Raw genomic sequence first — 26,204 nt, 5'->3', positions numbered from 1 at the left:
TTATTATTATTATTATTATTATTATTATTATTATTATTTTATTATTATTATTATGTCTTTGCCTTTTTCATTGTTTCTCTGGTTGGCATCTTTTACAGGGACATGTTCCCTTTTTTGCTTACTAGACTCACTTCGTTTTGAGTGAAATAAAATTATGAATTGTGAACACTACCTCAAGGTAGGGGGCGCCCTATCAGAAATCAAATAGAGTCGGAACTCGAACAAAATTGCGTTCAAAACTCAAACATGAGTCATAGAGATGCAGCACATGTTTGATCGATACGAATGCCTTTTACTGTCTTTAAAGGATGCCCTCTCGATCATGGTAGTATTATTCAAGATACAATAAGATAATAGGAGGATTGCATATCAACAACATAACTTGGAGACCAAGCGTTTAACTCTTTGGTTTACCTAAACATCTGAAACCAAAACTTTGTTTGCAGAAGTAAACAATTACGAACTTCTTAATCCGAATCATCATGCAGATAATTTAGTAAACATAATACAGTATAAGGCAATTATACACATGCTCCCTCTGAGAGCCTATTTTTATTCCTGCTTTAATACTTGTTTCAGCCAAGTAACCAAGATGAAGAACAAGATCCAAGAGCTAGAGGCAAAGAACAAGAGCTTCCAAGTACTCTTAGACACTAAAGAGGAGTTAGCTGAAGTGCAGAAAGAGGATAGAAAGAGGTATTGTCAGTTTGGATATTTCATACACAACAACAAATTACACTCCAAATTACAGGGTGAAATTACGATTCTACATCCCAGTCTTATATAGTTTTTGGAGTAGTGACAAACAAATTGCAATGTAAAACGAAAAGAGGATTCATGATGGGAAAACTATATTTTTTTGTTTATTTTAATAATGGTTTATAAGGCAAGTAGCAGAAATGGAGAAGAAAATCAGTGACTTAGAAGCAAAGAACACCTCATTCCAAGACCTTCTGGATGCCAAGGAGAATTTGGCTGCAGAGTTAAATGAGAAGGAAAGGTACAGTACTGTATAGTATAACATGGGACTCCTTCTGTTACTGTACAGCTGTAGTTGGTTCTATGTATCTACAGCACTTAGATAACATCATCAATGTTATCCTCAATATCATTATTATTATTATTATAATCATTATCATCAACTTCATCTTTATCATGATCATCATCATCTTTATAGTTGTAATCTTCAACATTATCATTGCCAACATCATCATCACTATTATGATCACCATCATCATTGTCAATTCTGTTACTGTTTGTTATTACCATTCCATTACTAATATCTTAAAATATCAGTGAATCAATCAATTGAAAACATCTTTATTCAACTATTATCTTATTTTCTTTACTAATTTGATAAACACATAATAATTATGCATATGGTTTATAATAATTGGTTTGCTGTTCCCTAGGTATGTTGGTGAAATGGAGACAAAGTTAGAAGCAGAAATTGCTAGCTGCAAACAACTCCTGAACACCAAGGATAGCATGATTTCTGATCTTCAGAATCAAAAGGATAGGTATTACATAATAAGTAATACAATTATGTATGATTAATATAAATATATATACTGTATATATATACTATATAAAAAGTATACAGGCTGGTGTTTTTTCTTCTCCTTTACATCTATGAAATTGGAATAATTTTCATCATCAATATTATTTTTTTGATTATTATTAAGGATTATTATAAACATTTTCACAAGTGTACAAATAGTACAATATGTGGGGGAGGGGGGTTGACAAATTTGTACACTTTTACATATGCATAAAAATGGTAAAATTATAATGTAACCATGGATATCATTTTTAAGCAACCAAGTAAATTGCTTTAGTTGACTTTATAAAAAAATGGAGAATGGTTTTTGTACACTTACAGAGGGGAGGGAGGGGTACCGGAAAAGAGTACTGTTTGTACACTTGTGAAAATGTTAATAATTGTGAACGGCCCCTAAATATCAACATCATTATAAATATTATTATTATTTTTTGTAACATTACAGTAATTCTTTTGCCCATTGCTTGTGGCAATTCTCTGCAGAAAATGCCAAGCCTTGAACAGTACCATTGATGATCTTCAGGAGGAGAATGTCACCCTCAAGATATCTGAGGCAGATTGGCAGAAAAAATGCCAACATCTTGAATCCCTTTTGAAAACGGAGAAGAATGCAAGTGATGTCAATGGGGCATACAATGTCAAGTAATGGGTTATTTTATTTATTAAAAATTTGTTATTGTTATTTGGAGTAAACATTCAGTGTAGATTCTTTTACTTTTGTTAAGTGATTGTCTGTATATTTGTAATTTCATAATAGAAAAATTCAGGACTTGGAATGCAAAGTAATGGAGTTGAGTAGAGAAAACCATGCCCTCTTAGATGAAAAATTAAAATCTGGTGTCAGCATGGACAAGGCAAAGCCTAGCATGGAATCACACATGATCACTGACACTAATCTTCATTCTGATGTGCAACCTCCTGTGGAACTTGGGCAGGGAGCTCTTAAGAGAGTTAAGGTACTGTATATTCTCATGTATTATTATTATTATTATTATTATTATTATTATTATTATTATTATTTATTATTATTATTATGTAGACAAGGCTTAAAATAGCAAAAGTGTTTGTCTTATGCATGAAACAATACAAATTTTTGATTTTTAAATCATGTTTGTCTTATATAGTTTGTAACACAAATTTGCTTTTAAACTGTTAGTATGAATGAACGCAATTAATAAAGGGAAATAAGATTTTGATGAACATTTAAAAGCCCATAAAAATGGTATCATTTGAAAGATTAGCCCTACATTTAACCTTTTAGCCAGATAGATGTGGTATTAAGACCATAAACAAAGCAGCAAAAATTAGGAATACCAATGATGAAACAGGGGTATAGGGTACAAAAAATATAAAAAAATTAAAAAAAAAAACACAAGAAAATAATTAGTATTGTAGGCCGATGCTATGACAGCACCTGGCAAAGGCTTCCTTTATTATATTCCCTTATTCGCTCATCCACTGTTTTATGCAGTCGTAAATTTACCTTTATTTGTGTTAAGTGATCTTTTTAAACCTTTACACAGTATTATGTTTTATATATTTTTTTGCTGCATTGTTTCAGAATGGAAATGGCTCAGCTCAGAAGCTGGAAGAGACTATGAAGATGATGTTCTTGAAACAAACCAATCAACTCACCTCCTTACAACATCAACTACTAGAGACTAAGAAAGAGGTTAAAGATGTCAAGGAACATCTTCACGAGGTACATTGTATGTTATATTATGCATGTTTAGTTTTTCCATGTTCTGAATTCCTAATAAAATCAATCAATCAATCAATCAAATACATTTCCAGATAGTTATATATGGACTAGAATGTTAGTGGAAACAAAAACCTAAGCTATATTATATTACTGTACTTGTAGGGAGAAGGAGCTAGAAAGGTTGTAGGTGGCAAGAAGAGCCAACAGCTTGCTCATCCAGAACTGACTGCAAAGGTTGTCTTTCTTGAGCTGGAGAATGGCAGATTGATCAGTAAGATTGCTGATCTACAACAGGCTGATACCAAATCCACTGTCCACAGGTAAAAAATGCTTCAATGATTTTTATATTTTTATGGTTAGCTATTTTTTATTGGAAAAGTGGGGAAGTGGGAATATATAATTTTTCCAAGAGCCCAAACTACATGTATGGTTTTTTTTAAAGGGCACTCTGTATACTTTTAAATTAATATACCTTAATCATGGATTTCAGCCCGGCACTTACCTTTTTATTAGCCAAAATGCATGGTGTAAGTGATGGTTCCATGACCCTGATTTCAAATTGTCACTGTGCTTGAGCAATTGTTTTAAATAGATTGGAGCAGAAAAACAAGTTCAGTAGAGAAATGGACAGACTAACAGAACAAAACCAGAAGTTTTGTAAGGAAATAGACGAACTAACAGAAAAGAACAAACAGCTCTGTATGGAAAAGGATCAGATAATGGAACAGAACAACAAGTTCCGTAAAGGTACAGTCCAGTGTCTCTTTAAACATAATTGTCTTTATTTGCTTAATAAAATAATAATAATAATAATAATAATAATAATAATAATAATAAGATAAACTTATATAACACTGCATGCCATCAAGGCCTCTAAGTGCTACACAAATAACCAATGCAGCTTTGGATCAGTGCTCTAAGTTCCATAAACCTTACCGCTTGTTTTTTTTAATATTCAGATGCAGAGGAAAACTCTGCTGTTCTCTTGGATTTTGAAAACACTATTGAAAAAATAAAGAACCAACACCAGAAGGAGAAAAACTTTATCAAAGAAGTCAACCAAGAGTATAAGGTGAGAATGCAGAAAATGATGGTAGCTTTAAAGGACGATCTTCACCAGATAAAGACGGACATTGCGGCAGGTAAGATCACTGTCAGGCACATTACTGAACTGGAGACTGATTTGATAATGTCCGATAAAACCATCAAAACGCTGAAAACAGACCTTTCGCTGAAGAACTGCACATACAGCCAGCTGCGTGGGGAGGAAGCCACAGCAGGTGTTGTCAGCTGGCGTCAAAGGAATATGGCCCTCACAAGAGATTTGCTCACTGCTAGAAAAGAGCTTGAACAACTAAGAAAAGAGAAACAAGACTTACAAGAGGAGCTACACAAGGTTGACAACAAGAGGATGACAATAAAAAAGAACATGGATCTGGTAAATGAAACCAGGTTAAAGAGGTTAGAGAATTCTTTAAAGATCAAACAACTTAAGAAGGATCTAAATGGTACAAGAAGACAGATGAGAACTTCTCTATCAAAACTAGGATGTAATAACCAAGATGCCATGAAAACAGAACAGAATTTTACAAATGACATTAAGATCAAATTAGGTGCATACAAGATGGATGTAAAAACCTTACAAGGACAGTTAAACCAACAAAATGAGATTGCAAACAAGAAAGGAGTAATCTTTACGAAGGATCCCAGCCAGGTAGTCATTGCCATCTCTTGTTTTATCATATTCAAATGCTAGATTTTAAATATATTTTAAAAGCTATTTACAGAATCGTACTGTAAACACACACTGTGCTATGTAATTAATTTAATAGTCAAGGACCTGCTCTTTAAATTTGATTTGTGGGCCTACATCTTATTTACAAAACTTTGGATAGTGGAGTATGCAGGCTCCAGCCCTTGGAATTTAGCAATCCCACTCTGTAATGCATTAGGTATAGTTTGAATGCTCCGGTTTAGGTGATCTAGAACTGGTTGCATTTTAATGATTCTACTACGGAAAGTATAGTTTGAAGGTGGTTTGGAGTTTATATGATTGATTGTATTTCTATATCTTTGGCAATGGATGAATGCAATGGAAGTATATATCTTGTATCTTGTATAATTAAAAATGTCAATACTTTTAAGTTGCAGCAGTTAATTCTTCTTTCTAGTTCATTTTGTTTTTTGTTTTTTTTTTTCAAAAAAGGATGAGTTTTGTTTCTCCATCTAATTACTTTACAAAGACTGTCAGATCAGCAGAACATGCACACATTTGTATAACTTGACGGAGGCTTAAACACACACACAATAGGGAGCTTTTGATCTGCAAAGAAGTAGAACGTAATGACATGTTAATTTAACTGCGCATGCCTGGACGTTGTATGTTACTTTTCTCCTGAAAACGGTTGTCAGCTGAGCGTACGTTCAGGCCACATTGAGGACTGTACTCTATTAAACATTGGTGTGTCAGTCTTTGCGTTTGTGACATATCCCCGTATCCCCTGTTCTATGTTCTCAATCGAAAGCTACTTGAAAATGTTTTGTAATTGGCATTTTTATTATTTTTTTTATTTTCAAGGGGGCTGATGACCAATCAGAAAACCAAATCCAGCACACAGATGACGAGAGTACAGACGACACCAATGAGTCACTGTGAGTTTCTATCTACTTTTAATTCAATCATGGAGAAATAATCTGTCACTAAACTACAGATTCAATCAAGGAACCATCCAATTAAATGTATTTAAAAAAAAACATATTTTAAGGCAACATTGTACTAACTATCTTGAAGAAAATTAAACATTTTAATTGCTTACCTTGTAGTAAGATTTTAGCTTTCATTAAAAACTTAGAAAAATAAAATATTTTATTTACCAAAACATAATGCATATTGCTGCTCCTATATATTATTTTCATAGGCCATCAATTGGATGGTAATTAATTTAAGAATGGTAACAGCCTGTAAATTAGCAATAACTTTCTATCTTAACAGAAGTTGAAACATGTATTTTTAATGGTCTTTCCAAATTATGTCACACACTAAAATAACAAATATCTACATTATATACATGCCTTAGCTAATTTTTTATTCAGAGTTACCCAATTAATAGAATCATCATTATCCAGTATGACACAGTTTTGATGTAAATCAATACTTAAAAGAAATACGTATAAAAGAACACTATACTTAATTTGTATATAATTAATATCATTATAAAAACCATTATTAAAGATAATAAATAGCAGAAGATAGAGCAGCTTCCCAATATAGTGGAACATCCGTTCGAAATGCATAACGTGGGTACACGGAGAGCAATTTTACCCAGTCAATACAGTGGTAAAGATGCTGGTTTGTTTCCTGTAGTTTCTCCACTTAGTCAAATGGTCAAATTTTACCCCCCTCGCGGGAGGGCGGATGTTCTATAAATTTTAATGCAAATACGCGGAACAGCTCATTCTTCTGCTATTTAAGTTCTTTGCCATTATGCAGATAAACAATACAGTGAGCAAGAATAAACACTCAACATACATTACTAGATATCAACACATATTATTTACCAAAATGTATGTATCATTACTTTGTGAATAAAACAATGACAATAGTGAATGTACTAAATAATAAAATAGTTAACAGTATATTAATGGACATTTATATAAATATTAAATCGTCACTCACAAACTGAACACAAAACAGTTTGTTAGTTTGTGAATTTTTATTTTGCATTGCACAACTTTGTTGTCAAGGTCTTTTGTATCCTTTACTACACAAAAAGTGCTTAAGAACCTTGGTGCGAACAATGTTTGAATTTCTCATGAACTAATGCATACATATTATTTTGTGTTAGCTTGTAGTGTGACAAAATATATTATATAATATTTTAAACTATATATATACTACAAAATACAGTTAAATCAACATGGACACATATAAAAATATTTTTTATTAATAATAATTTTTACTATTTCAATTAATTTGACAGAAAATGTGACAGCGATGACATATTGGACGAACAGCAGAGCAAAGAATACCGTAGCACCCTAATGGCAAATTCGTATCGCCGAATAGTTTAAAAGTATCTGGATGCATACAATGTATTAAACTGAATACTGAATTTTACACTGAATTTATATACTGACCTAACATTTTTTTATGAGCTTAAAATATAAAATGTTTAAAATTTATATACTTTTGAATGAACATACATATATGAATGAATAAAATGATATTATTGTACATTGATAATTTTATCAGCATAAAAATAATACATTTACAAATTTTACTCATTGGATGAAATTTTATGTATTTATACATTTATAAATAAAATGATTAATATTACACTACTTTTTTATCATGTTTACATAGTATGGAAAGTGTTAACATACTCATACCATGGAAATTTAACAAAATATGTTAAGTTTAAAGATCAAGAACAGTGTTAGCATCTGCTGAAAAAGATGTAACCCCCCCCCCCCAATTTAGATGTAAGGTTTATATCCTTTCTTTGAGTTCATGGTAGAATGCTCAACTAACACAGCTGCACTCTGTAGCATCACTGCTCAGAAAGCTGCATTGATTCAGAAACACATACTTGCAAAAACTAGGCAACATCATTAGCAGTGTTTCATTGGTAGGCAATCTGGGAAAGCATGCAGGCTCTAAAGCTACATTCACATCAAGCCCTGATCCGGTCCGGAGTCTGGACAAAAAATTGTGAGTTGTTTTACGTTTTTTGAACGCTGCGTTCACATCGCGCACGGAACACGATTATTCGGGTTAAGACCGTATGCGTTTGATTAGTCCGAACCAACCAAGCTTGTTGCTGATTGGTCCAAGGAAAAAAAATGTATGATTTCACTATACAAATGGCTCTCACATCCATCGTTCCAGATCCGGAGTCCGGATTGGAAATTGTACGAATTTGATGTGAACGGTCCTATTCTTTACCACTGAACCTATCTTTCGCAAGTTTTTGTCCAGGCACTGGACCGGGCTTTGATTTGAACGTAGCTTAACCCTAAATTTGTCAAAGAAAGCATGTACTGTATAAGTATACCCATGGAGGAAGGGGAGAAACTAATTCCACCATGGTATACAAGTACCTACTGTAACTGCTGACTGTGAAGTATTGTTATGAATTATTGTTATGAAGTATTGGCATTTGGTCATGGCGCCATCTATAGTTGGTTTTGAATAAAACAGTTTGTTACACAAAATGGTTGTTGATTGACGTACTCATTTCACATGGTGTCAGAAAAGGGATAAATTGAAGCCAAGATGAACAAAATAGATCCACCAAAGGGCTTATCTCTTGAAGGAAACCCAGCTGAAAACTACAGATTGTTTATCCAAAGATTTGAACTGTATATGACGGGGACAGGGAAGGACAAAAAATCCAAAGCCCACAAGACAGCAACGTTTCTCACCCTGATAGGTGATGATGCACAAAAAAAATTAGCAACGATCAGAGGGATGCCATAAACAGTGAATATTGGTGGATGTCATTGGAACAACAAAGGGTATGGTTGTTAAGCCATACTGAGGCATCTGTACCGAAATGAAAAGATCACAATGTCGTCAATCCCCGCAAACACACATTTAAATATTCAATGATCACCGACGAAAATGAAATGATCCAAGTATGCTGCACTTTCTTTCTGACCACATTAAGCTTCAAAGCGTCAAGCAATAATGTAATAACATGGCTGTTTAAAATAATCGATGGAACAGGAATTGGAATGTTTGCGCCTAAGGACTGACGGGGTCGACATGGGAACCATGCCCATAAGCTGTCCGATGAAAAAAAGAGAAAATGAAGAAACATATTATGTCGTACCATCCATGCATTGCACATTACAGAAGGGAACATGCCCTAACCGACTGTACTTACCTCCAGATATAAACATTACTATGATGTATGAGGACTTTGCGTTAACAAATCCAGGTATTTGTAAATACCAGAGTTACCGTACAATGGTAAAGGACTCGGTAAAGGAATGTGAAGTATGTGAGCACAAGGCCAATCACAAGACCGACAACTAAGATTGTAGAGACCGTATGGACAGTGTAGTGCCGGTCAGCTGGGAGTCACCTGATCAATAGACTCTGGAGATCACATGATCCCATGTGTAAGGGCGGTCATGACCTACGACGTTGCGCCCTGGGATGACGTCACCATCCCAACCATAGACTGAAGGGTAAGTGTCACTTGAGATTTGACGATAGCACTGATAACATAACCTGAATTCTACAAACCGTATCTACTGAAGAAACTTTCACCTGGACTACGAGCCAGTGGCGATTTAGGTGAGTTATGCTATTATATACATCTTAAGTCACCCGTAGTAATAAGTATAACATTTTACTATGGACCATGAAGCACATTTGGAAAGGGCTAGTATTGCCAGAAAGAAATACCAGGACAAGGAAAGGCGATTGTTAGATGACGAAGTTGTAGTATCAGCCCATATGGAAAAAGTTATCATGCTCCCAAGGATGGAAAGCATCAAGACATGTGTTTTTACAAGGAGGCTGGTGCAGTTTCATGAGACCTTTGCTCCGTTGGGTAAGAAACAGAGAGACACACTCAAACCAGTTGGTGTAATCTGGAATGGAAGTGACAGCGGCAGGAGTGCAAGTGATGTGGCAAGTAGCTACATTTAAATTTTTAGAATCTTCTGATATTCGAGACAAAGGAAAAGTTGTTATATGGGTTGACAACTGTGGAGCACAAAATAAAAACTGGACTTTATACACAGCACTGGTTGCTACGGTGAACAACACAAAAGCTCTACAGCAGATAAGTTTAAAATATTTGGAATCCGGGCATACATTCATGAGCTGTGACAGCTTTCATGCCAAGGTAGAGAAGGAAATGAAGCGGCGTGGTAAAGTGTTTGACTCTACAGACTTTGAGTCTGTGATCAATGCATGTGGACGAGCAGCACCAATGAAGTATAGCGATTTTAATAATTACGAACACTGCATAAGCACTGTTGCGTACACCAACAAGCCAAAACTAGCAAATGTAAAAGAAGTACTATTCACGAGGGGAGAAACTGCAATCAAGTGGAAAGAATCTCATCTTGACACAGAGTATAAGCATGGTGAATTTTTGAAAAAGAAAGCAATAGAAAACATACTAAACAAGAAGAAATTTGATCAAAGGCAAGTACCAAGAGGAATTGCTCAAGACAAAAAAGACGGCATTGTGCAAAACCTTGTTAAATTAATGCCAGTGAACAGACAAACTTTCTGGAACAATATCCCAACAGACGCAGTTGCAGATCTGATTGTTAACATAGAATAATATGATATACGATACAGAAGGCACAAAACAAGTAAAAAAATTAATTAGTATCATACTTTTAAAATATGTCATTATTTCCTATTCACAGTTAAATACTTTTTCATATTCTCCTCTAATCATAAAATATATTGTAGTATTTACCATTTAAATTACATGGTACAGTCCTGTATTCCTTATTGGCTAACCACAACTAGCCTAGACTAGGCCTAGCTCACACCTAGCCGAACAGGCACATGCAGTTAAATTGGGTTTGAACGCCTTGTACAGTGTTGGAAAAAAATGACCTAGGGGGCCTAGCTATAAAAAATATCACTTGTTAAATTTAATGCCAGAAAACAGACAGCATTCTGGAATAATATCCCAACAGATGCAGTGGCAGATCGATTGTTAACACAGAATAATATAATATACAATACAGAGTATATGCGCAAACAGGTCAAAAAATTAATAAGTATCATATGTACTTTTAAAATATGTAATTATTTCTTATTCACAGTTAAATTCTTTTTTTATATTCTCCTCTAATCATAAAATATATTGTAGTATTTACCATTTAAATTACATAGCACAGTCCTGTATTCCTTATTGGCTAATTGATAATTAATGATGAGTAATTAGCTTATAATATTTTAGACAGAGTTTTTTGTAATGAAAACAGTTTTTTATATTGAATTTTTATTACTCTTCAGTTGAAATGACCAAGTTAGACACGGGAAATAATTAGTTTTAAAGTATTATTGAAGGTTATTTTATCCAATTATTTGGGTCCATTAAAATATAGAATTTTGCACATAGGCCATGTTAGGCAACTTAGCAGCTTCAGCAACAGTTTTAAATAGTATTCTTATAAAATTATGTCTTTTATTGCATTTCTAGATTCCAGTACAATATAATAATAATAATAAAATCAATAATAATAATAATAAAAATAAAGTAATAATAGGCCAGGCTAGTATAAAATATAACAAAAAACAAACTTGAGCTCAAATACCATAATTTCATGACATTTTTGTCATACTACAAAATAGTTATCAACTTAACAACACAATAAATAAATATATTATTATTATTATTATTATTATTATTATTATATTTGTTTTACAGATTTATGGAAAAACATAAAAATGTTTTATCAACACTCTGTAGATTGTGTGGCACGAAACTTAACAAAGATGGTGGAAGGAGTAAAGATGTGAACAAATACTGGCTACAACTTGGTGTTAGCAGAGACAGTGATTTAAACAGTATCCTCAATCATTCTGTAATCTCTGCTACATTAAGCTTGTAGTCCAGAAAAAAAATGTTCAACTGAAGGAATGGCCTGCACATAGGGGAGTCGGAACGTGCGAGGTTTGCAATGACATATTTAAAAAAGGTTGTCATATTTTTTTTTTTTTCATTTTAAATAATTAAAAAATATTAAAAAATATTAATAAATTATTTAAATAGCTTATCAACAAAATATTAATGAAACATTTGTAATCCTCTGTGCATGATATATACCATAGATATTGTTGAAATAATTTTACAATGAAAAAATATATAGTTTTTTAATACTAAATTGGCACACAATTACAAGTTCAAACATTCCTTTGCATTTTTATTTAATAATGTTTATACCTTGGTAAATTTTAATTAATAATGATGTTTGAATATTGTTTTCACATAGGTGGGCGGCCAAAAAAAATGAAGAGAAGTTTAGGAGCACCAGAGTGCAAGAGAAGGATGGCACATAAAAAATGAAGAGAAGTTTAGGAGCACCAGAGTGCAAGAGAAGGATGGCACATACATCATCAGTTGCCACACATTTCTCCTCAATTGATACCTTGATACCATGCTTATGAACATTCCAGATTCCTACACCATCATTGGTTCTTTGAGTCCATTCATGTGTTGTGTTTGTAATGAAGTGTGTGTATGTCCTGTTGAGTTACTGTGTCACCATGTTGCTTGCAAAGCGTGTGTTCAGTCATTTTTTGTAGATAAATGATGTAATGTCGTGTCCGTCTTGTTCAGTTGAATCACATTACGAGTCTGTCACTGCTGTACCTGATCTGTTTGTACAATGTTACATGTCAGTTATTGTAAAATGTAATACGTGTCAATGTCAGTTGCAATGTCAACAATGTAACACACATGTATGTGTCTTACAACAAGAACACACTTATGCTAAACAACATACCAACGATTCCGTTCAAGTCATCCTTCAACAGCCTCTGGATGCTCCTATCACAAGTGAGATGGAAAATTTAGGTCACCATCTCATGCAACAAAAATCGAGGAAATCAAAAGATGGGGTGGTGACATTTACATCAGGGGAAAGGTGATGTAACTTCTTTCATGTTTCCACGAAGCAAAAGCAAATGGAATTAAAAGAAGCAAATGTAAGATCGGGCACTCACTGTGCTTGATGGTCGTCGGCAGATGTGATTCTATGAAGAACGCAACGCGACGACGTGCGCACAATGGATCATTTTTAGTGACGATCCGTTCAGACTGCTACCGACAATCCACGTAGTGGAGTTGGATTTGTCGTGCGACGGTCATATGACGCAGTGAGTGCCCGGCTTAACACTATAGTACTTAATTTTTATAATATGGAAGTTTTATAATTTTATAAATTAAATTCCTTCTTTCAGACAATCAGATATTTAAAAATTCCAAATGTGAGAGTAGAATCAGATGCAGCATCGAAAAAAACTAAAGACAAAAGAACAAATCAAGTAAATAACATTTTTTTTTTCTGTTATATATTTTATGCAGTATAAGTTAATTTTTTAAATTTCCATAAAATATTGGTTTTTTTTTTTCCTTCTCAGGTCAAGAAATTCCGTTCGATGATTAGCGGATCCGAAGAAGCAACCAATGAGCAATATCACCATGAAATTTCGGGTCTGCAATGCGAACTAAAGGACATACTTCGTACCCCCTTTCGGATGCCACATGGTGACATCTTGCACATTTGGGTCTGAGTAGAACAAGAACGAGAGTATTGAAAAGGTAAGCAAGTGAACATAAGCGCTTCAAAAAAAATTTGCTCAGCGATACATTACAGAATTTTATATTCATCCAGTTTTATATTTTGATTCTACTAGATGGTTAGCAAAATATCAGATACAATGCAAGAGTGAGGCCAGCATCCACAGACAGGAGAGCCGAGTAATCAATGACAACTTGCTAAAAGAATATCTCCCCCTTTTGGTAAAGGACGAGAAAACAGAAGAAATGCTATTGACTAATGTCCCACTTGTAGTTGTTAAAAGTTCGGGAAATGCTAGACGAACTAGACAGGTAAATATCGAAAGTCTACAGTTTAACTCTTCCAAAAATATTTAATGGTTTTATTCTAATTAACAACTTGTTTTGTTTATTTTTCAGCCTTGATTTACTCACCTGGCATAATGGATTAATTCCAGATAACCAAATATAGCTAAAGCTAGGTGGAGACAAAGGTGGAGGGACATTCAAATTTATGGTCCAGATTGGAAAGGTTGAGCATCCGAACTCTTTGCAGAATACAGTCACTATATTTATTTGGGAAGCGGGTGACTGCACGTACAATTTGAAAACCGGTATAGCGAGGATAAAGCAACAGGTAGAAGACCTCAAATCGATGATTTGGAAGTAGGTATAAATTACTGCAATAAAATTGCAATTTAATTTGATCAAATAATTTTAAACATGGTGATTAAACTAAGTACCTGTAAATTAAGTTAATTTACTTGATTTAACACGTTATGATACTCTTTTTCAGTGGGAAAGAAATGCACCTGTTTGCGTTTGGAGACTATGAATACGAATGTCGTATTTACGGATTATCAGGAGCAAGTGGTCAGTACTGCACTTTAAAATAAGTCAAATCCATGAAAAGTGTTTCTTAAATAATTGGATATTGTACATTCTCCCATGTCAAATTTTTGACAGCATTATTCCATAATATTTGATATTACCTGTATGCTAGTTGATTGTATATTTTGGAGTCATCATGCAGATAACACATTTTTATTAACTGTTATTAAAACATCATTTATTGCATGAATGCATTTAATAAATTATATATCATCTTTTATAACACTGTCTTCATGTTATTTTCTAATTTGACTGTAGGTCGTCACTTTTGCCTTTATTGCTTGGCAACCAAGACACAAGATGGTGAAGAGAGGACACTAGCCACAATCAAACAAGACCTCAAAAAATTTAATGAAGCAGACAGCAATATGTCTCTTATACACATCTAGATGTGCTGCTTTTCTCTGTCATGAAGAGTCACTGGGTTTCCTGTAGCCCACTTACCCTACGGGCAAGACCAGAAATAAAATCAAGGTCAAATGAAGAATAGAGAAATTGTACAGTATAAATGAATAAAATGTGCATGAAATAAAATTTTTCAATATTATAATAAAAATAATATATATTGTATTGTAGCAGTCATCGGTTGCTATAGTGATATGATCAGTATACTCTGTGCGTATTTATATTTAGCTGTGCGTATGCTGATTTGTGCTCCTGCTGTACATGTTAACTACACATCAGCAGTACAGTACGGATACGATGAATAACTCTTATAATTTGCATTGTGTTAGAAAGAACTTGTTTGTAATGCTATTTTGATAGACATTTGTCAAAAAAATAAACATTTCAGTATTCGAGGGAGAAAACAGTCACTGATTTTGGTCAGTGCATGCCTGGCCGTAGGCTTACATCTACCTTTGTTCCTTGAGTCTTTAAAATAGGTCTAGAATATTCCTATGAAGCATGAAGTTTGTTTTGTCTATGAGGGTCCATCGACTGAATGAATTCCTTAATTGTTCATACTAGTGAATTTTAAGTAATTTTTCTTAGGGTTCTAATTAGACCTAAGCTTGTTAATCACTAGTCTGTGGGTTGGAGCCCTTTTACAAATGAGAATTTATTTTTCTTTGCACATGCACCTAAAAAAAATCAAGCTAAGTGTCCACTAATTAAAAAATGAGTGGACTGTGGGGGATAGGCAGATAACAGTGGGAAGTTGCAATGATGACAACACGATTGACTTATAATCAGTTGTCTATGTGTGTTGCTATTATTTTATATTAATTAAGTCTCAGGAAATTATAATATGTACACTTATGTATGAAATAAAATTTATTCTTAATAACTTATGTATGACAAAATAAAATGACTTTTCAGTCTTGAATCTGGCTTGAATAAAAAAAAAATCCAAATAAACTTGCTTACTGAATCATTGAATGGTGTCATAAGGAATAATTTTCAGCATTTTTAGTTTAATAATAATTGAATGAATTCCTGAATACAATTATTACTGTATGTAACTGAATTATATTGAATGCTGTAAAAAAGTGACATGATACAAATTACAATACTGCAAATGGAAACAAAGTTATTACTACTACAGTATACAAATTCAATTATTTAACTAAACTCCCCTATTATAAAAATAGTACAACACAAAACGCACATCCACGCATTGCGTGGGCCTATTCCATTCCTCTTTTATGGGGAAATCAATTAATCACAAATAATTGTAAATTAGAATTCTTCACTTAAAACTCAAATTAAATTATATTTAGGTTATTCAAATTTATATACAAAGTTAAAATACAAAGTATCCAAAACTAAAGTGAAAATATACTCACCAATATTGTATGTAGACAAGAAAACCAGCATTGTCAACCCAAGCACATGGGATTATCCTCGTGTTCATTGTTCGATCAAGGCATAACATACAAAATAAACATTGGTTTAAATGTGTTTAGATACCATCTTGTCTTCATAGATAATTTTGATGGCGACAATAACACAATATGTTCGGTAAAATCACGGTAAAACCATGTTTTCCCTGGTTTAAATCCCCATCTTTTATGATGAAATCATCCTTTTTCAAGAGGCTAAAGCAGCAACCTATGAATTATTTCCCAGCTATGACCGTCTCCATTTCATAGTTTATCCTACCCTATTTCCAATAATACCATGACCCATAACCAAAAAACTTTTAGATAATAAAAATTTAAAATTATAATTATTGCACTTTTTTTCCCGATTTTTCCCAAAAAATACTCACTATATACTATTAAGTATTATTTTTAAAATAATTATGCTAATGTTGTATTTTTCGTGAATAAAAATATATTAATAAATAATTAAATTTATGAGGAAGCCTAGGCACCACCTATGACTTGTTTTACATCTGCTTGGGCCGTACCAATTTGGGGAAGGTAGGTGGAAGTAACGGTTTTTCAAACGTAAACAAATTTAGAGAATTTTTGACAATAGGGGGTGCTTCGCGCAAAGCATTACTGGGTACGTCTCGCACTGCTATTCTATATGGATACGTGTGTAGAAAAAAAAAATGACCTAGGGGGGCCTAGCTATAAAAAAATACCACAAAGTTTAAGATTATATCAACTAAAGTCTCATGATCAAGAATATGAAGTTATATAAAGTGTTTTGTATATATGTTTACGTTAATTTAGTACCTTTTGAATAAATTTTGTAGTTGAGTGGATTCTTCCATGACAAATGCAGTTGAGTTGAGTCTTTCGTGATTTTCTTACATGTAGTTGACCCAGAATGTCATGAAAAAAACATTAAATCTGACATATTTAATATTATATTGAGAAATTTTAATAAAACATTTTACACAATATATAGTAGTTATACAATCTACTAAAAGGTGTGGAAATCATAATCCTGTTATCTATACATGGGAAGAGCTAACACAATAACACGTTTTGTTGATTATCTCAAAACTTTGCTATATGCAGTTGAGAGGTTATTTCTTGACAGGGCAGAGTTCTTTAAAGAGTTCTGTGAGGTCTGAAGTAGCTGATTTTGATGGCATTATTCATGTAACTTTGAGTCGTTTGGTGAAAAAGGTTTAATACTGGTAGGTTAATGTGGCTTTATTATTAAAAATATTTTATCAGTGTTATATCCATAATTATTATTTAATGTATTAATATTGATTATTTAATTATTGCTTTCATACAGTGACTGAAGAATGACTACAATAATAACAATAATAATAATAGTAACAATAATAATAGTATAATAATAATAATAATAATATTTGAAAACAAATATTTTTTGTTTCCTATTTTTTTTTGTAGCTGGACCCATGAGTAAGGCAGAGGAGGTGTGGCAAGCCCTAGAAAAAACAAATGTTAGATATGCTAAGCCCAGCCAAGAGTTCACAGAGGAACAAGAAAGACAGTTGCTATATTTTTTGGGCTATCAACCACTGAAGTAAAGAAATTTGCATTTGAATATGCTGAAGCCTTTAAGTTAGTTATACCAGAACCCTGGCAAGAGAAGAAAATGGCTGGCCCTGACTGATTTTCTGGTTTCATGAAGAGAAAAAGAGACATAAGTGTGAGGACAGCAGAGGCAACCAGCCTAGCAAGAGCTACAAAGCTTTGACCAGTTCAATGTAAATATGTTTTTTGACACGCTTGCTGATGTTATAGACATGTACTATTTTCAAGCGTCAGATATTTGAAATGTCGACAAAACCAGTGTCATTACTGTTCAGAAAGGTGGAAAAGTTGTAGCCCAGAAAGGCCTCAAACAAGTGGGATCGATAACCTCTGGTGAACGCGGTACCCTTGTTACGATGTGTGAGGTGGTAAGCGCCACAGGGAATGCAGTTCCTTCTATGTTTATTTTTCCCAGAGTTCATTTTAAGCCTCATTTCATCCGTAATGGTCCAATCAGATGTGTCGGTACAGCCAATTTGTCGGGATGGATGACTGAAAGTGACTTCCTGGTTTTCATGGAACATTTGTGAGGTCTCACTACAAAATGAGTCTCATCGTTAGAAAATAAAAAATGAGTTAATATTACATTTTGGTAGATCACATTATAAGCTTTAATTTGGTCTTTGAATGGCTTCCCTAGGATAAATAGATCCAGAGATGTTAGAATTTAAAGTTTAGGTGTATGAGAACCAGGTTTTGAGAAAATCGGCCTCAAAGATAAACTAACCTGTACAAATAATAGGACTAGAATTACAGTATATGCGAAGAGAACACTGTTTTAATAAGAAAATTTACTTAAAAAGTAAACAATCATAAAATATAAGTATCAAGTTATTCAAAAACATTAAAATCAAAATTTTGTAAAAATGTTGCCATTGACCTATTTTGGTGAATATCTCAATATGATTTCACCAACAATGCGTCTCATTTCGTGGTGCGACCTCACATTTTATTAAGGTTGTTCGTCCAAGTAAAGAACGACCTGTTTTGTATTGTTAGACTATCATCAGTCCCATATGTCAGTTACTGTCTGGAATCTGGCTAAGGATAATGGTGTCGTGATGCTGTCGTTCCCACCTCACACATCACATAAACTACAGCCATTAGGCAGAGGGGTGTATGGGGCATTGAAGAAATACATAAATGCTGAGCAAGATAAATGAATGCGAAACCATCCCGGCCAGACAATCAGCATATATGATATTCCTGGTCTTTGCAGAGAGGCATTGCCAAGAGCAACAACACCAGCGAACATTATAAATGCTTTTTGGAAATGTGGCATTATGCCACATCTTCGAGGAACATGAATTCGCACCAGCAGACACTACAGACAGAGAATGTCCAAGGGTATCTCAGGATACCACTGCCTCAACTGGCCCGAACATTGATGTTCAACCTCGACAGCAGACTTGAGTATGTGACACACCAGGTCGTCGCACCTTAATAGCAAGCACAATTGTTTCATCTAATCCAAGCACTTCTGCCTCTTGTAGTAATTCAACAGTAGCACCAACTGCAGCAAGCACAAATGAAAATTCAGCTCCAGGTATTAGCCCCAGTGTAAGCCAGGAAGAAGAAACTGTAGAGAATTCTTGTCGGCTTGATATTTTGCATGTTGCGGTTAGGCCTTTGCCAAAGGAACCCCCAAAGAAAGCGCAGAAAGGAGAAGGAAACCTATGAAAACTGCGGTATTAACAGATACACCAGAAAAGATAAATTGGAAGAACAGCATAGAAAACAAGAAAGGGAGATGAAGAAGGTAGGAAAAAAGAAAAGCGCAAAATCAAGTGAACCAAAAGCAAAGAAGAAACGCTTGGAGTGGTTTTGTTGCACTTTGTGTACCAAGTGGGCTCATTTGGACTGCACAGATGGGGACAAAAATTATATTTGTCACATACTGTACGTGATAGCGATGATGATGAAATGTGAATAGTGTTACCATTCAATAGCAGAAAAACATTAGTGTTATAATTACAAATCATCTATAAAAAACAATTCAGATTTCAAGGCTGTAATTCTATAAAAAAAAATGTTTACACCTGATAGTATCAACACTTTATATTAAACTGTATGAATAAATTAATTTTTTCAAGAAAAACCAATGATCTGCTAGCATTATTATAGTTTTTATCCATGTTTAAGCACACTGATTACCGTTTCTATGTGCCCCTAGACCAGGGTACATTGAAACACTTGATTACTTAAATTAATTAGCCTCCTGAAGGAAAATTACTGAAGCTATGTTCTTCTTGACTTTGGTAATGGTCTCATCGTTAGAAAATAAAAAATGAGTTAATATTACATTTTGGTAGATCACATTATAAGCTTTAATTTGGTCTTTGAATGGCTTCCCTAGGATAAATAGATCCAGAGATGTTAGAATTTAAAGTTTAGGTGTATGAGAACCAGATACACACATACACTTGATGTGTACGTTGGAAGTATTTCATTAAAATTTGTCTGTATATAAAGATTTTTGCTTTGTTAATAACAAACTGCTTCCAATGTAACCTTGATGTGCTCCCTAGTTTCATATATTGTGTTCTATCAAAAAACTTTATATACTGTACTGTGTTCTATGAACATTACGCATAATACATGTCTTGTAACTTACAAATATTTATTTATCAGGCAATGTCAGAAGGATCCCAGCAATATTTAGTGTTGCTATGAAGACCGTTGAGCATGTCCATGTCTTGGGAACAGAGTTCAAAGTCAAATATTGCAGAATTATCTTGAATGTGTTCTGGGTTGGTGGACTTTGGAATCACACCTGAAAAAAAAAAAAAAAAAAAACCCCAAAAAACTTAAAACAGTGAACAAAGACTGAATGAATATTGATACCACTTAGAAAAAGCCCACTTTACCCTCTCCTACAAAAACAGTATACCAGTCTACTTCAAAGAAAAAGCTAACTAAATAAAGTTCAATTAAAGAGGAGAATCAAATATCTGAATATAACAAGTGATCCTGAAACATTGGAAAAGCTCGAAAGATTTTTATAATCACATGTATATTTTAACCTAGGAAAATGTGCACAAAACAACATAGTGAAAGGGTCTTTATATAAAAACCAGGCACCTTTCTTCAAATCCATTTTGACTAAATGTAAAAAGTTAAAAAGTTTGTAAAATTCAAAAGGTATAAATTGGAGCTGTTAATATAAAATTTAGATATAATTACGAACCTATTCCTTGTTGGACTGCCCACTTCAGGAGAACTTGACTTGGTTTCTTCCCGTGCTTTTTTGCTATCTGAATGACAACTGGATCCAGTAACAGCTACATCCACAATAAAACAGAACAACAACTATATTATCATTGTAACTTTATCTGCTTTGCATTTCTCCACCGAGATGTATAAATGGGTACCTGGTATGGTTAAATGCCAAAATGCGCTGATGTAGCTGCTTCGACTTTATGGAACACTCCCTCAGGGAACTTGAGTTTGTGTTCATAGGTGTTTAATCCAATGACCGGGGGTAGTAATGTGAAGCGCTTAGAGGCCTTGTTGCTTTTAAGCGCTATATAACATTTAACATATGATATTATTATCATTATTATGAACTTTCTAATTGTTGTTATACTTAAATCTCACAAAACACTAGTAATTTGCTATTTACAAGATGAAATGAACCATTTTATTATATACAGCTGGTTAACAACCTTTTCTTTTTGAAGTTGCTAAAGTCCCACAAGTGCCACAGTTGGAATACCCTGCTGGCTTGAAAGTCTGTTTACCTTAAGCTTTCCCTTGAACTTGCTTACCTTTCCTTTCCCAAGTGAAGTGTAGGCTTGCATCCTGATGTTGTGCTCTTTGCACCAATCTAACAGTTCTTGTTGACGATAATATGGATGAAACTCCACCTGCGAAGATTTAATAAATGCTAAATATTTACAAATACAAACCAATCTGCACTTGAAAAACAATTGATATTTTGGCTAACAAAGATAAAAAAATAAATCCTGAAAAATAATTTCTTGTCTACAGTACATCAAAATCAAGTTTAAATTGTTTAATATTTGTTTGATAGATAATTGTACTTTCAAGCCAATGGCTCCATCGGCACACCTGCTTACTTTATTTATTTTATGGATGTAATACCTGAAATAAAAGTTGATTGAATAATATGAATTTCATACTGATATCTACAACATTCACAATTTTAAAAATAGAACATAAGAATTGTGAAAGAAACTTTAGTAACTACAAAGGTGGTAGTTACTGTGTGCACTAAACCACCCAGACCCCTTAGTATGGGCTCCTAGTTCAATTCAATTGCTACTAGGCTTGTCTTTCAACTGCAAGTTACTATAGTGCACAGTATTTTTGAAGAGATTTTATAGCTTGTACAATTTGCAAAAAAGGAATAAGAGTTTGTTCTGCAGTGTACAAACTCTCAATCCCCATCTTCTCCACCAAACATGGATTTTTCGGCCAACATGCATACAACCTGCATATGACGTAGTGTGTATTTGGCTTCAGAGTGACTTACTTGCAAGACTGACGGTGGTATTTCTGCATGAGAAAGAAGTTCTTCCAGATGACGAATGGTATAATTTGACACACCAATGCTTTTCACTTTTCCTAGTAATAGTATAGTAATAAAAAAAGAATAGAATTAATAAATCTATTTTTATTTATTTCTGATATCACTTTTAGTATGACAAGCATTTAATGTAATATAAAATTATGGCAATATTTTAAAAGTACCATACTTTTCTTTCTCATATACAATCTTTAATTTCATTATGGCGTCAAAGACTTTTGGTACAGATGGATTAAAACATTATAATACTTGAAATAGCCACCCTAATAATAATATGCAATTGTAGTAAAATGTAGAATATTTAATGCACTACTAATATTACCTTGCAAGCAAGAACATCATTTATCAAACTCAAGCAAATATGGAATTGCAGTAATATTAGCAGAAAAACTAAGGTAAAGCTTTTTAAGAAGCTCGTAAAACCAGTGCTGTTGTGCAGTTGTTAAATGTGGAAGATGACAAAGATGGATGAAAGACAAATTAACATATTCCAAAATAAATGCCTGAGAAGAATTTTAAAAATAAGATGGGAAGATAAAATAACAAATGAAGAATTAATGGCAAAAAAAAAAATGATGCGATCAGTGAGTTATGAAGTCAGAAACTTGGAAATGGATTGGTTATATCCTAAGACAGGACCATGGAAATGACTGCAACATTGCTATGACCTGGGCACCTGAAGGAAAGAGAGAGGAATTCCTAAGACAACATGGCGGCGGACAACAGAAAAGGAAAGAAACAAAGCAGGATGGACATCGTGGGGAAGAGCAAGAGCTGTGGCAGCTAATAGGAGCAGATGAGGCATTCTGTTAAGGCCTTATGCGCCACTTGGCGCAAAGCAGGTAGATAAGGTAAGGTAATATTACCTTGAATGATGAGTCTTAACAAGACTAATATAATGAGATCAAATTTGTGGTTATGTTATACAGGCTTCACTTGCAAATTACTTCATTCATTTTAAACATAGATAATCCACAAAATAAACGGTATGTGCTGATGTGTCGAGGAAACCAGTTGTATTTCAACATGCTAAATGGCTTTGGTTTAAAAAATACAGTAATACCCCAGGGGGACTTACTCTTAAATATTTCTATACAGGGAGGTACGGAATTTACGGGTATATTTTGGAGGACATGGTAGCACAAGTATGAAAAATATAGGGGAGTTGCAGCATTTGCGGGGTATATTTGCAAGGACTTGGTAGCACAAGTGTGGGAAATAACCACGGTAAAATTGGTAGTTAGTCCCTGGTCTGTCTGTGTCGAAGTGATTTAGCGAGGATTTTAGCTAGGCTGGGTGCCAAGCTTACCTTTGGTACACAGCCACAGCAGAGATCGTGAATGGACTGAACAAGTCACTGTTCACCATTGGGAACCAGTACAAATATTGCACCTTCACTGGCATGATTGAGTGGCCTTTATCCTGTCGTCTTTTTACTGTAGCACACAGTGCGATTTTGTGTAAATGATAGTTTAAGTTCATAATAATTTTCAGTAAAATAGACAGCGCAATTGTTTTAAATTGGCTGCTGCGCCATTATTATTATTATGAATATGCAACAATCCTTCCCCTAATAACTGTCATCACCAATGTCATTTTCCCTCAAAGCTCTCATGCAATAAGTCTGTTTCTCAACACCTTACCTTCTTTGTAGAGCCTCTCCATCGCCCTCCAACTCTCCTTTCGGTAGCTTCTATTCTGCTCATCATCATGCTTCAGCTTCTGCCTGCCAGGCCAGTGAATTAGGTACAGGTCTAAGTACTCGCACTGCAGCTTCTCTATAGATTTGAGACACGCCCTGTAGGCCTTGTCGTAGCCTTGATCTTTGGGTCCTGAAAATGAAATGTCAAACGTTTATTAAACAATGTGAATAAATCTTTTTCCTTGTGGTACAATGTTACATGCAATAATATAATATTTGTTTAATGTTATTGTTTTTTATACACTATTTTAGAATTTTCTTAATCGAAGCATGTTTAGTTGAGGTTTAGTCTTTGAGAAAGGTTTGCACATTGGAATCTATAGCATTTAAAAGACTGGTTTTGAGCACTATATCTTTGTAACCTATAAGGAAAGACACTAAAAAAGATTACTCATATATTCTTATCGTTTAGAGGTATATTGCTTACCTCTGTATGCTTTTTTTATAATTCATATCTTATTATTATATTACAATGATTATAATAATAATTAATAAATTTAGATTGTTTTTCATTTTGGTTGACAGCAAGATTTAATAGTAAACCACTGTGAATCTCTAATTATTACTTAATAGTAACAAATTACCTAGTTTTGTTGTAATAAATATATCTGATCGGTTTAGGTTCAGTTGAGGATACAACTTTTGTAGTGAGGTGCCAATATCGGTCTCATTACGATAAACTGAAGCAGTGTCTGGAAGAAAAAGAAATATTTTGACATCACATGACAGTATAGGCTTGGTCAATCCAAGTTAAATTAGAAATTTAATTTTGGAATTAATTACATTGCTAATATATTTTCATGTTTATGATCCACTTGTACAGTTTATATAAAACAAAAATTCTTTACAGTGTAAAGTGGTTAAAGATGTATTGTCCCTTGCTAATGTCAAAAAATCATAAAAAATAATTTTGAAATTAACTTGCCCATTTCAATAGCATACAAATTATTAACTTGTGCATAAAAATTATTGCATTTAAAAAATGTGTACCCTGATTTTTAAACCAAAAAATTATAATAAAAATAATAAAACACTTCCAGTGACTGGAAGTGTTTCTATCATTTTTTGCTGTAAACTGATGGGTAGACATTTTTTTAAATACACTAATTTCTATGTTCAAGTTAATAACTTTTATGTTACTTCAAAATGGGCAAGTTAATTTCAAAAAATATTTTTATGATTTTCTTTGGTATTTAGCATGGGACAATACATCTTTAAGTTCTTTTGTCACACTGTTGCATTAAAGCCCTGTCTAGACTATTAAAAAAAATATGTGCCATGCCTAAATACGGTCATGATGACATCACATCATGACCATATATAGGCACATTATGACTATATATGGGCATGCAACAGTTTTTTTTAATCAAATCACTTCCATTATTTGTACAAACTCGTCTTTTGCACCATGTCTTTTTATATACAGCAGCAGCAACGGCAAGCAATGAACATAATAAGGAATTTACAGCCTAGACTGTAACTCTACTTTTATTATCTACTGTTTTATTCTGACATTGCAATAGATCTATGTGTATACTTTTGTATTGTCCTTTATTTTATGTTTATTATAAGCATGTATTCTCAATTTTTAAACATTTAATTAAAGTAAATTTTAATATATTTAAATATTAACATATTATATATTTGGGTCCCTTAAGTTCAGAGCTGACAGGCCTAAGTCTGTCAATTTAAGTTAAATATTATTTTCTATATAGTTGTATTGGCTTATATAGTTAAATGGTAGTTATGTGTCTAAATATTTTCATATTTATATAAAATTTTATGACATGAAATATATAATTAATAGACTGAAATAGTTTTCAGATACAGTTCTACACTTTTGACAACATTTTGAGGGTACATATATTGTAATATTTGATCAGTAATTACAATATTTAAAGGGAACAGATATTGTTCTGACATGCCATAGTGCATAAAAATAGCAAGAGTGAGGTTTAAGGTTAGGTCGAGCGAGCTCCACCAATCAACACCTCGGAACAATATCCACTGTGATATTTACCAATTAGTCTGTAGTTGGCTGCAAGAGCTGCTTCCAAAACCCTGTGCACCAGATCGCCTCCTGTCAACTGATGAGTGCCCACTGGGGAAAAAGACATAAGCTATTGT

General features: G+C 33.5%; 2 protein-coding genes across 8 annotated transcripts in view; one reads left to right on the top strand and one right to left on the bottom strand.

The window, feature by feature from the left end:
* Positions 1 to 5,919, top strand: part of LOC117106530 (centromere-associated protein E-like) — an 11,665-nt gene extending 5,746 nt beyond the window's left edge. The window contains exons 10-19 of the mRNA XM_033247898.1: positions 580 to 696; positions 887 to 1,000; positions 1,413 to 1,520; positions 2,045 to 2,203; positions 2,319 to 2,517; positions 3,123 to 3,263; positions 3,426 to 3,583; positions 3,856 to 4,010; positions 4,223 to 4,977; positions 5,842 to 5,919. Of these exons, the coding sequence (XP_033103789.1) occupies positions 580 to 696; positions 887 to 1,000; positions 1,413 to 1,520; positions 2,045 to 2,203; positions 2,319 to 2,517; positions 3,123 to 3,263; positions 3,426 to 3,583; positions 3,856 to 4,010; positions 4,223 to 4,977; positions 5,842 to 5,919 (1,984 nt within the window). The remainder of the gene's footprint in view (positions 1 to 579; positions 697 to 886; positions 1,001 to 1,412; positions 1,521 to 2,044; positions 2,204 to 2,318; positions 2,518 to 3,122; positions 3,264 to 3,425; positions 3,584 to 3,855; positions 4,011 to 4,222; positions 4,978 to 5,841) is intronic.
* LOC117106533 (glyoxal reductase-like) overlaps positions 1 to 26,204 on the bottom strand; it is a 36,595-nt gene that overhangs the window by 8,931 nt on the left and 1,460 nt on the right. The window contains exons 2-10 of one of the 7 annotated variants that reach the window (XR_004445084.1): positions 26,098 to 26,178; positions 24,662 to 24,769; positions 24,019 to 24,207; positions 22,322 to 22,413; positions 21,594 to 21,692; positions 21,014 to 21,107; positions 20,441 to 20,599; positions 16,207 to 17,163; positions 14,810 to 14,864 (exon numbers count right to left, since the gene is read on the bottom strand). Coding sequence is in view for 4 of the 7 variants with exons in the window: in XM_033247909.1 (XP_033103800.1) it covers positions 20,454 to 20,599; positions 21,014 to 21,107; positions 21,594 to 21,692; positions 22,322 to 22,413; positions 24,019 to 24,207; positions 24,662 to 24,769; positions 26,098 to 26,178 (809 nt within the window). In the remaining 3 variants the exon portion in view is untranslated. Of the gene's footprint in view, positions 1 to 2,016; positions 2,151 to 14,809; positions 14,865 to 15,119; positions 17,164 to 20,241; positions 20,600 to 21,013; positions 21,108 to 21,593; positions 21,693 to 22,321; positions 22,414 to 24,018; positions 24,208 to 24,661; positions 24,770 to 26,097; positions 26,179 to 26,204 lie in introns of those variants that run through there. The other 6 variants (XR_004445086.1, XM_033247909.1, XM_033247910.1 and 3 more) reach the window with 6 other exon arrangements.

Source organism: Anneissia japonica, unplaced genomic scaffold (assembly GCF_011630105.1).
Source record: "Anneissia japonica isolate Jap-2015-1 unplaced genomic scaffold, ASM1163010v1 scaffold11799_len232112_cov184, whole genome shotgun sequence".
Taxonomy (NCBI): Eukaryota; Metazoa; Echinodermata; class Crinoidea; order Comatulida; family Comatulidae; genus Anneissia; species Anneissia japonica.
The sequence above is the reverse complement of the archived record's forward strand: the minus strand, read 5'-3'. Positions and strand labels throughout refer to the sequence as shown.